General features: G+C 44.2%; 1 protein-coding gene across 2 annotated transcripts; it reads right to left on the bottom strand.

The window, feature by feature from the left end:
• Positions 1 to 6,761: 6,761 nt before the first annotated feature.
• Positions 6,762 to 11,969, bottom strand: LOC123452137 (organic cation/carnitine transporter 7-like). Of its 2 annotated transcripts, none has more exons than XM_045128729.1 (6): positions 11,695 to 11,969; positions 10,076 to 10,419; positions 9,561 to 9,798; positions 8,943 to 9,474; positions 8,657 to 8,859; positions 6,762 to 7,352 (listed from the first exon to the last, which is right to left on the bottom strand). In XM_045128729.1, the coding sequence occupies exons 2-6, from the start codon at positions 10,330 to 10,332 to the stop codon at positions 7,143 to 7,145; spliced, it is 1,440 nt and encodes a 479-aa protein (XP_044984664.1). In that variant the 5' UTR covers positions 10,333 to 10,419; positions 11,695 to 11,969; the 3' UTR covers positions 6,762 to 7,142. The 2 variants fall into 2 exon arrangements, with proteins under 2 accessions (XP_044984664.1, XP_044984665.1); XM_045128730.1 differs by having other exon boundaries at positions 9,561 to 9,691; positions 11,695 to 11,924.
• Positions 11,970 to 12,264: the final 295 nt, after the last annotated feature.

The raw sequence follows: 12,264 nt of genomic DNA on the forward strand, positions 1-12,264 counted from the left end.
CCGGATCAAGTTTCTATCGGACCTCGCAGGTCGACGAGACCGCGAACTACTCCAGAGTGGTACAGTAATCCCGTCTTATCAATTATGTTGTTGGACAACAATGAGCCTGCGAATTATGAAGAAGCAATGGTGGGCCCGGATTCCAACAAATGGCTCGAGGACATGAAATCCGAGATAGGGTCTATGTATGAAAACAAAGTGTGGATTTTGGAAGTACTACCTGAAGGCCGCAAGGCTATTCAGAACAAATTGATCTTTAAGAAGAATACGGACGCTGACGATAATGTGACCGTTTATAAAACTCGACTTGTGGCAAAGGGTTTTTCACAAGTTCAAGGAATTGACTACGATGAGACATTCTCACCCGTAGAGATGCTTAAGTCCGTCCGAATCATGTTAGCGATAGCTGCATTTTCGATTACGAAATCTGGCAGATGGATGTCAAAACGGCGTTCCTTAACGGTTTCCTTAAGGAAGAATTGTATATGATGCAACCCGAAGGTTTTGTCGATCCTAAAAATGCTAACAAAGTGTGCAAGCTCCAGTGATCCATTTATGGACTGGTTCAAGCATCTCGGAGTTGGAATAAACGCTTTGATGAGGTGATCAAAGCATTTGGGTTTATACAGGTGGTTGGAGAATCCTGTATTTACAAGAAAGTGAGTGGGAGCTCTGTGGCGTTCCTAATACTATATGTGGATGACATATTACTGATTGGAAACGGCGTGGAGCTTTTGGAGAGCATAAAGGATTACTTGAATAAAAGTTTCTCTATGAAGGACCTAGGAGAAGCTGCTTACATTCTAGGCATAAAGATCTATAGGGATAGATCAAAACGCGTGATAGGACTTCCGCAAAGCACGTACCTTGATAAAGTTTTGAAGAGGTTCAAAATGGAACAGTCCAAGAAGGGGTTCTTGCCAGTGTTACAAGGTATAAAATTGAGTAAGACTCAGTGCCCAGCAACTGATAAAGATATAGAGCATATGAGTACCGTCCCCTATGCTTCAGCCATAGGTTCTATCATGTATGAAATGTTGTGCACTAGACCGGACGTTAGCCTGGCCATAAGTATGCCAGGCAGGTTCCAGAGTAATCCAGGAGTGGATCACTGGACGACGGTCAAGAATATCCTGAAGTACGTGAAAAGGGCTAAGGATATGTTTCTCGTATATGGAGGTGACAAAGAGCTCGCCGTAAAAGGTTACGTCGATGCAAGCTTTGACACAGATCCGGATGATTCTAAGTCGCAGACCGGATACGTATTTATTCTTAATGGGGGTGCGGTTAGTTGGTGCAGTTCCAAGCAAAGCGTTGTAGCTGATTCTACATGTGAAGCGGAGTACATGGCTGCCTCAAAGGCAGCTAAGGAGGGTGTCTGGATGAAGCAGTTCATGACGGATCTTGGAGTGGTGCCGAGCGCACTGAATCCAATAACCCTGTTTTTTGACAACACGGGTGCCATTGCCTTAGCAAAGGAACCACGGTTTCACAAGAAGACCAGACACATCAAACGACGCTTCAACCTCATCCGCGACTACGTCGAGGAGGAGGACGTGAATATCTGCAAAGTGCACATGGATCTGAATGTGGCAGACCCGCTGACTAAACCTCTTCCACGGGCAAAGCATGATCAACACCAGAACTGTATGGGTGTTAGACTTACTACAATGTAATTCGCATGATGATGTGTGGACTAGATTATTGACTCTAGTGCAAGTGGGAGACTGTTGGAATTATGCCCTAGAGGCAATGATAAATAAGTTATTATTATAATTCTTGTATCAAGATAATCGTTTATTATCCATGCTATAATTGTATTGAATGAAGTCTTAGATACATGTGTGGATACATAGACAAAACACTGTCCCTAGCAAGCCTCTAGTTGGCTAGCCAGTTGATCAAGGATAGTCAAGGTCTTCTGACTATGTACAAGGTGTTGTTGCTTGATAACTAGATCACATCATTGAGTGAATCATGTGATGGACTAGACCCAAACTAATGAACGTAGCATGTTGATCGTGTCATTTTGTTGCTACTATTTTCTGCGTGTCAAGTATTTATTCCTATGACCATGAGATCATATAACTCACTGGCACCGGAGGAATTCCTTGTGTGTATCAAACGTCACAACGTAAGTGGGTGACTATAAAGATGCTCTACAGGTATCTCCGAAGGTGTCCGTTGAGTTAGTATGGATCAAGACTGGTATTTGTCACTCCGTGTGACGCAGAGGTATCTCGGGGCCCACTCAGTAATACAACATCACACACAAGCCTTGCAAGCAATGTGACTTAGTGTAAGTCACGGGATCTTGTATCACGGAACGAGTAAAGAGACTTGCCGGTAAACGAGATTGAAATAGGTATACGGATACTGACGATCGAATCTCGGGCAAGTAACATACCGAAGGACAAAGGGAATGACATACGGGATTATATGAATCCTTGGCACTGAGGTTCAATCGATAAGATCTTCGTAGAATATGTAGGATCCAATATGGGCATTCAGGTCCCGCTATTGGATATTGACCGAGGAGTCCCTCGGGTCATGTCTACATAGTTCTCGAACCCGCACGGTCTGCACACTTAAGGTTTGGCGATGTTTTATGCGTATTTGAGTTATATGGTTGGTTACCGAATGTTGTTCGGAGTCCCGGATGAGATCATGGACGTCACGAGGGTTTACAGAATGGTCCGGAGATGAAGATTGATATATAGGATGACCTCATTTGATTACCGGAAAGTTTTCGGGCATTACCGGGAATGTACCAGGAGTGACGAATGGGTTCCGAATGTTCATCGGGGGGGCAGCCCACCCGGGGAAGCCCATAGGCCTTAGGGGTGTCGCACCAGCCCTTAGTGGGCTGGTGGGACAGCCCAAGAGGCCCTATGCGCAGGAGATAAAGAAATCAAAGAGAAAAAAAGGGGGAAGTGGGAAGGAAGGGAAGGACTCCACCTTCCAATCCTAGTTGGACTAGGATTGGAGGTGGAATCCTCCACCCCTAGTTCGGCCGACCCCTTGGGGCTCTCTTGAGCCTCAAGGCAGGTCCCTCCCCCTCCCTCCTATATATACTGAGGTATTAGGGCTGATTTGAGACAACTTTGCCACGGCAGCCCGACCACATACCTCCACGGTTTTTCCTCTAGATCGTATTTCTACGGAGCTCGAGCGGAGCCCTGCTGGATAGATCACCAGCAACCTCCGGAGCGCCGTCACGCTGCCAAAGAACTCATCTACCTCTCCGTCTCTCTTGCTGGATCAAGAAGGCCGAGATCATCGTCGAGCTGTATGTGTGCTGAACGCGGAGGTGCCGTCCGTTCGGCACTAGATCGGAGCGGATCGTGGAACGGATCGCGGGACGGTTCGTGGGACGGTTCGCGGGGCGGATCGAGGGACGTGAGGACGTTCCACTACATCAACCGCGTTTCTTAACGCTTCCTGCTGTGTGATCTACAAGGATACATAGATCGGAAATCCCCTCTCGTAGATGGACATCACCATGATAGGTATTGCGTGTGCGTAGGAAAATTTTTGTTTCCCGTACCACGTTCGCCGACACTGATTTGGTGTAGTGCCACGCCACAAAATCAAATCTGAAGAATTCGGTGTGCATCAACAGAGAAGAAGTTTTCATAGATCAACTCTTCATCCTAGAGTCCAGTATGAGGGTCAATGAGCTCTTCGACCTTTAACAATAAGACATGTCCTCTAGGAGTTAGAACCTTTCGGTTATTGCTTGTAGGGATCCAAGGATCTGTCCATATGTTTATGTTTTGCCCGGTACCAACACGCCAGAAACAACCCCTTTTAAAAGTTTGGATTCCTGCAACAATACTCTGCCAAGTATACGAAGAACCGCTCTTTGGGCCTGCCTTTAGGATATCATCGTGTGGAAAATATTTTGCGCCAAGAACACGAGCACACAAAGAATCTGGCTTTTGGATTAGTCGCCAACACTGCTTTGCTAACATAGCAAGGTTAAAGCTATGTAGGTCCCTAAATCCAAGTCCTCCCATCCTCTTCGGTATGTACATCTTCCACCACGCCATCCAATGCATTTTCTTTTTTAGTTCATCATCTCCCCATCAAAAACCTATGATTTCATCAGTTATAGCCTTGCAAATACCCAATGGAAGGTTAAATACTCACATGTCTTAGGAGGGAATTGCTTGTGCCACTGCTTTAATCAAGGTCTCTTTCCCTCCCAAGGAGAGAATTTTTTCCTTCCATCCCTTTAGTTTCTGACACACTCTATCAACAGAAACAATCACTTTTATCAACTCCAACCATGGATGGTTACCCGAGGTACTTGTCAATTAAAGCCTCGATTAATATATCAAGTGTTGCAAATATTTTCTCTTACCATGACTGTTGTATTAGGGCTGAAAAATATACTGGATTTACCAGTGGATACCAATTGTCCGGAACTCTGGCAATACACATCAAGAACCTTTTTCAAAGAAATAGCACTTTCTAGGTTTGCCTTCATCAATATTAAGGAATCATCCGCAAACAACAAGTGTGAAATTGAAGGTGCATTTCTACAAACGTTCACTCCTTCCAAACCACCATTTTCTTCTTCCTGCGAAAGCATACTAGATAGTCCTTCACAGCAGATCAAAAATAGGTATGGGGACAATGGATCACCCTGCCTCATCCTGCCTCAAAAATAGGTAAGGCATATATCTATCCTAGTGGTTTTGGTGATTGATGACAATGCGTTTACGGACTAATCGTGTACACTAAGCCTTCTAGGCATTTCATTATTTGGCACAAGACGATTCATGCCCCTCGATGTATTTTTATGAAGACGGGTTTCTCTCTTACATTCGCTGTCGGTGGACTTGAGTCGTAGAAAAAGCCGTACTATTAAGAGAGGGTCCGCTTCGAAAAGGTTTGAATGGAATCATCACGTACACATTCCTTCGCACCCTCTTTCCCGCCTCAATGGAGCATCCTATCTTGCCCTATCCCGCCTAGAAAGATCCAAGCGGTCGTACCGCTCTGTTGAGCGGTACTACCGCTTAGTATCGCTCCAAAGCGAAAGTGGTCTAGCTAGTTCCGCTGGCTAGTGCCGCTGCCCGTGGGTCTCGACACTTTTTGTGTCGGACTGAGCGGTTTCTGGAGCGGTAGTGTAGGACGGTAATACCGCCCAGCGAGAGATAGTACCGCTTGTTACTACCGCCCAGAACCCCTTGGTACTTCTGGGCTAGGTCCGCAGCATATCCTGGGCGGATATAGGAAGCGGTACTACCTCTTATGAAAGCGGTAGTACCGCTCCGGCTATACTACCAGCCTATGCCTCCCTCTCTGACCGCTGCCCTCTGTCCCAGCGATAGTACCGCTCCTCACTGGAGCGTTACTACCTCTTATCATCGGTAGTACCGCTCCCTGGAGTAACGGTTGGATTCGTTTCACCATTATTTAAAGGGGTTTTTCTTCCCTAAGAAGACCACCTTTCCCAACCCTAAGCTCCATTGTTGCTCCAAGCTCCATTTTCGTCCGATCTCTCTTCCTAGCCAACAAAGCTTGTTGATACTCTTGGGTTTGCTTGAGAGGGACTTGATCTACACTTCCACCAAGAGAAATTTGATTCCTCCCACTAACCCCTCGTGGATCTTGTTACTCTTGGGTGTTTGAGCACCCTAGACGGTTGAGGTCACCTCGAAGCCATATTCCATTATAGTGAAGCTTCGTGATTAAGTTGGGAGTCTCCAATTCAGTTGTGAAGATTGCCCCAATCTTGTTCGTAAAGGTTCGATCGCCGCCTTCAAGGGCACCACTAGTGGAATCACGTCATCTCACATTGTGTGAGGGCGTGAGGAGAATACGATGACCTTAGTGGCATCTTGGGGAGCATTGTGCCTCCACACCGTTCCAACGGAGACGTATTTCCCCTCAAAGGGAAGAAACTTCAGAAATACATCCTCGTCTTCATCGGTTCTACTTGTGGTTACTTCTTACCTTTACTTGTATTAGTTACTTGTTTTTATTGCTGCTAGCATCATATAGGTTGCTCACTTAGTTGCATATCTAGACAAGCTATTTGTTGCTAAACTTAATTTGTTAAAGAAAATATTAAAAATTATATATATATATATATATATATATATATATATATATATATATATATTCATCACCCAGGGTGCAGAATAGTTTATTCTTCACCCGAGATAATCTTACGATCAATTTATAAATAAATTAAATTTTAAATACAAATATTTACATTTATATTGAATCACTACGTAAAATTTGACAAAAGAAAAACAAAAATATAGGTCATAATACCAGAAAAAATTAAATTTTTTGTATTTTGTGCACTATTTTTGTATGTTCGTAATTTTACGTGATATAAAATATTTTATATTGGTTAGAATTTTTTTACAGTCTCGTTTTACGTATAAAATAAGACAGAATTTACGGAACGTAAAATTACGGTGCATTGATATTAAAACAGAGGGGGTGAAGAATAGCTATTTCTCACCCATGGTGACGAATAGCGCGACCCTATATATATATATATATATATATATATATATATATATATATATATATATATAGGTTGTGGAAGCACTAATGGCCTGTCATTTGACCTTTTAACTAGTAGTGTAAACAAAACCCCGGTTGTTTCAAGCACCAATAGTGTGGAACAGAGCAGCGAGATGAACAAACAGCTAGCAAAATTAATAGCACTTCTAGCGAGATTGTGTAATCATTAAGGTTCACAAAAACACAAGTCGAGGTTTAACAACCATGTCTGATGCAAGCAACCTGCAAATTCCATAAACACAACACAAGCCAACTTTCTTACACCATGACCAGTAACTTCAACTAAGGACCCAATCGACATGAGAATTCAGCAAAAGTTACTGGTAGAAATGCATGTTGCAGACACTTAATCACGTTCGAAGAATTTATACATACATACCATACCCCTACTTACAGTCTTAAGGAGCGAGGACTTTACAAAATGATGTCCAATAACATCCGAAACCCCGAAATGAATTTCGGGGAATCTTCATCGTCATGTCCACTAAAAATACTACACATATACTAGTTTTGTATATAAAACGTTCACGTAGCAGCATGACGAATTTTATGGTCCCAAGTGTTTTTACTTTCTTACACCATGACCATCATCAGGTCATTGCGCGGCCCTTCGTCTCAAAAGGGAAGAGCATGCAGGCAATTGCAGCAAGGAATAACACCACCTCAAACACAAGGATGGCTTCCATCTGATGGCAGCTTCTCAGCATCCCAACGGCTACAAGGGGGCAAATAATTCCACCGACTCTGCCCATGGCAGTCGCGATTCCAACCCCGGTCGAGCGTACCGACGTCGGGTATACCTACAAGGACAAGAGAATAAGTTAGTTCGTAGGAAAACAAATTCTTTCAATGAAATATCTACAACAACTGCTCCACAAGACTGTTTTGGGTAAAATTTGCAGCAACAACTAATGTATCTTTGTCATAACATTCTAAGTGTTCCCAGCCAAGAGCATAGCCAAGACACAAAGACGGGGACTACCACATGACATAACTTATTTGGCTTTTTGTTAGCAAAATGGATCATAATCAGTAGACTTCATTTAGCTGGAGTTATCAATGGAGCAGGATCTCCGTTTGTTTACATCCTGGGTACCGTACATTCCGACTGGTCATTAGTTAATAGATTTAATTTATGATTTAAATAAGTAGGACAAGCACCACAATGATGGAAGGAGAGTCCTTTATCACTGCAGGGAGTACCTACAAACCAATGCAAACCTATACGACGCTAGGGTCCTCGAGAAATTTCTAAACTCAAAATTCTGTGGTGAACAAGCCCAATAATAAACTCAATTTGCAAATGCAAATCAATGAAACTAAAAACTGGATGCTCTAGCAAGTAAATTTAGTGAGCAGCACTAGTTGCTCAGTCGCTTGCTTCCTTCTCTTCTGCCTTAGAGAAGTCCATCGTTTTGCAAGAGTTTGATGTGGAGATTACAAGACAAAAAGGCCTTGCATAGGTCTGTCTCTGTCTAGAAAGACACTCCGTTCATGTAATTCAATACATAAAAAAGTCACAATGATCATAATATGACAGTGTGACAAGAAAATATATTTTTTAAAGGCAGCCCGGTGCACGTAGCTCCCGCGTCGCTGTCCTTTTTGCAAGGGAATGGTCCGGCCACTTTGGGTCTTTTGTGTGCAGCCTTTCCCTGCATTTCTGCAAGAGACTGTTTCCAGGACTCAACCCAAGGCAACAACTTTACCGTAACAAGAAAACATTACTGCAATAACATTAATGTTACCGTAACCAGGACTCAACCCAAGCCAAGGCTCCCCTTCTGTGACAAGAAAACATTACTGCAATAACATTAATAATAAGGATGCAGTAGTACGGAGTATGTTTTATTCGTTTAGGTCTTACTCCCACCAGTTTATTTACATATATCTTCATTATGAAATGTACTGCAGACATAAAAAAATCAAATATTCAGGAAGCAAAATACCATTTAAGTACCTAGCCAAACTGATGGATATAATGTTGAAATTGCAACTTATAGGCCTACCAGGCAGTACTTTCAACACATTAAACTCGCTACACTGTGATGGCCAGGTCACCAAGAAACACATTTACTACATGCCATGAGAAAAGGATACGAACCTCTGGTGCATATAAACATACAACTGTGTAGCTACCCATGGCACAAGCACGAGCACCAAATAGAAGGCCAGTTGTCCATAGCTCACTCTGATAAAGCACAAGTGGTCCGAGGAAACCACAGCATGTGAAGAGCAGGCACCACATTGTAGCTTTTCGGCCGAACCATTCAACGAGAACAGCAGATGCAATTAGACCCGGAATCTCTGATAGAGCAGTAGAATGATGAGTTAGTGACATATTCTACAGCCAGTCAGTCTGGGTGAAGAAACAGACTACTGTATGCTACCTGCAAGACTAGTAACAAATGTATCTTTGTAGAGGCTGGTGTCTGTTTCACTCTTCACATATTTCAGCCCAGATGCGCAGCTTCTATTTGCATTGCTCAGTTGCGCGGTCAGCAAGACTAGTCCATAATAAGCAAAGGAATTTGCGTAGAAAACAAACCAAAGTAGAAGAGTTGATCTGCGCAATTTCCGTGACAGTAGACTGCGCAATGCAGCAGCACTACCAGATTTGGGGCTTATGACATCATCATCTGTGCATTCCTTCTCTCTGAGTGGAAGAAGATGATCTGCCTCAGAGGTAAGAGCACTGTGATCAACTTCATCGTCTCGAGGGTACACAAGAACTCCAGGAGGAAGAGCTGCTTGGTTTGTCTCGGCGATTCTCTCCAAGACAAGTGTTGCATCAGACATTCTATTTTGCGCACACAGATAGCGTGGCGATTCAGGTGTAATTCCAAAGAAAGGGAGCAAGAGAAAGCAAGGGATGGCAGTCAATGCTAGCAACCACCTCCAAGTCAATGTTGATACGACAATCTGCAATAAGAACAAAAATTTATAAGACTTCGTTACTTGGTCAAAATATAAATATAAATATAAATCAGAAAGTATCAGTCCGATACCCATGCAAGTGAAGCCTCCAAGACTGTGCCAGTAGTCCAAAAAAAGGAAAAAATAATCATCCAAAAGCCACGATTTTGTGCAGGAACAAACTCCAAAAACCAAGATGAATACACATGGCTGCCACCCAGTCCTACGCCAACGAGAAAGCGAAGAGCCATCAAACTTAAATAGTTTGGAGACAAAGCACTTAGGAAACCCATTCCAGTAGTAAACAGAGTTGAAAACAGTAAACCAGTCCTGAAACAAGAAAAATACAAGTTTTGTTCAGTGGTTAAATTGGTACACCGGTGTAAGTTTGCAACTATAAACCCGTCAGCCATGTATAGTATTGAAATTATGTTTACAATTCCAAAACACACTGGACGTGCCAAAGTTGCATAAGTGTATATCAGATATATGAAATTCAAATTCATAATAATAGAGGCTGGCATGGTTACAGTCATAACTTTGTCAAAAATAAAAATTCTTTCTAGAAAACCGAAACATGGAAGCGCATGTACAAGTAAATCCTTACCTTCGCCCATATTTGTCAGACACATATCCCCAACCACATGCTCCTATTAACATGCCCAAAAACACTACACTTGATAGTAGGCTCTCATCTTGGGCAGAGATTTTCCATTCCTCCCGAATCAATGGTCCAACAAAGGACAGTAGCATGACCTCCATGGCTTCTGCAACCCAACCCATGCCTGCATAAACAAGAACAAGTCCTTGCAATTTTCCAAATCCCATGGCTGTAAGCGCATCATCCGTGGTGTATGTTTCCATGTTGGCAGTGTGTGCCGATTCAGCCAAGGAAAGACCAGTCTGTAGCAAACTTGACGTCAGGAAAATATTTGCTTATTTGACCTCCAGCTGCAAATAGTACGCACAAACAATAAAAACATACTTAGAGATGCGAAAATCATAAGAGGTGCGATTTAATGCATATATTAAGAAATCATTAAAGGTAAATTTGCCTCTGGTGTTTGTTCGTTTGTGGAGGATAAACATACATCAATGAATCTACACAATCCAATGCAAGAACGCAGTTCAGTGCTATCACGATATGAGCAATGGCATGCTAGACCTAGTTTATTGACGCTGCTCCCACCCAGATTCAGTTTGGCGAGCAATTACATGCCAGACGAGCCTAAACACAACACTCGGATGTTATATACCGATGACAAAGGGCAAAGGACAGATGGTCAACCAGGTCAAGAAGGCGCTGAATAGTTCCATTAAGATGATATACTGTGTGCATTTTCATTCGGCAAACAACAAACAGAGGAATTATGGTTTCTGAATTATGAACTGAAGGAGGAGGTGAGAATCTGAGGTGGCCTAGAACTAGAAAGATTCTGAGATTTTGGCTGGTGCTAAGTCTGCGTAGGGACTGTCTAGTTCCCTGCTTTGATTTGTTCCTCCTTTTATTTTTCTTGGGTTTTCTCCTAGCCACATGTGTAGATCTGAACAGTTTCCTGCTTAGTACTCCACAGCAGCAACTCTTTTGCTGCGTTATTTATACAAAAAAACATGGTTTCCTTGAATGATACTGTAGTGTGTAAACAAAAAGAAGATAGTAAGAAACTGAAGGAAATGGTAGGGTGGATATTCCTCTAGGATTAAAGCCTTCACCGAATTCTCTATCGAAAAACTCAGCCATCTGAAAACTAATCCGACAGAAGCTTTCTCCTGGATCTGTTGCTCCATACAGACACACGTCTCACTCTGAAAACTAATCCCACAGAAAGTTTCTCCTGGATCTGTTGCTCCATACAGACACACGTCTCACTCTGAAAACTAATCCGACAGAAGCTTTCTCCTGGATCTTTGGCTCCATACAGACACAGGTCATTACCCAGCCCAACCACCATCCAGGACCCCTAATCAACGCAGCACCTGTTACGAATCCAACTAGGCTCAGGGGGAGGCTGTTAAGCCGCAAGACCTGAACCCCAAGAACTTGATATCTACAAGGCCATATCAAAGAACAGGGAATCCTGCGTCCCATTGACCCCAAGCACCTACCACCCGAAACCAAGAAAAGAAGGCGGAAACAGCACGCAAAGCGCCCCCCAAGCGCCCGACGGAAAGCTGGAGCAGCAAGCAATCGACGATTGAGGTGGGGTGAGGGGGGCGAGCACGTACGCACGGAGGAGGCGGGGGGCGAGCCCCGGACGTGATCCTCGGTCGCAGGAAAGAAAGCCAGCGGTGGCGGCGGAGGAATACAGGGGAGGAGGAAGATGCCTGCCTGCGTGCGCTCTGCGGGTTCTTGGGAAGGGGGGGCGAGTTTAATAGTAGCGGGATTGGAAAATGGCGAGGACCAATGGCGGACGGGACGGAGGGAGGGAGGAGGAGGAGCAAGCAACTGGTCCAGGGGCGACGATGGCGATGGCGATGGCGATGGCGACCGGTCTGCGCTCTTGCGGGACGCGTGGCGGCGAGGGTCCGTCCGTCATGTGGTTGCCAGGGATCCGGGATCGTTTTCGGTCCGTGAACGGATCGATCGTGTGATCTGCGGGGAACCGCGACCTGCCCGCCGCGGCGACGCTTGGCCGCCATCTGGACGTGCGACGCCCCACCAAGAGGCTCCCACCACAAGGACGGGGTACTATTGGCCGACAACATAAATTGGAGTGGCCTCGTGACAGTCTCATTTCTCTTTTTCTTTTGTGGCGGGTGATGACGGGGTGGCGACTGGTGAGGGAGACCAGTCTG

The sequence above is a fragment of the Hordeum vulgare genome, chromosome 5H (genome assembly GCF_904849725.1).
Source record: "Hordeum vulgare subsp. vulgare chromosome 5H, MorexV3_pseudomolecules_assembly, whole genome shotgun sequence".
Taxonomy (NCBI): Eukaryota; Viridiplantae; Streptophyta; class Magnoliopsida; order Poales; family Poaceae; genus Hordeum; species Hordeum vulgare.

What these genes read in the sequence shown, in the direction of transcription:
- LOC123452137 (XM_045128729.1), bottom strand. Translation starts at nt 10,332, where the DNA reads ATGGAAACATACACCACGGATGATGCGCTTACAGCCATGGGATTTGGA. An exon ending in ATTTGTTACTAGTCTTGCAG is followed by an intron (nt 8,860 to 8,942) that starts GTAGCATACAGT and finishes CTGCTCTATCAG; the next exon opens with AGATTCCGGGTCTAATTGCA. An exon ending in TATGTTTATATGCACCAGAG is followed by an intron (nt 7,353 to 8,656) that starts GTTCGTATCCTT and finishes TTGTCCTTGTAG; the next exon opens with GTATACCCGACGTCGGTACG.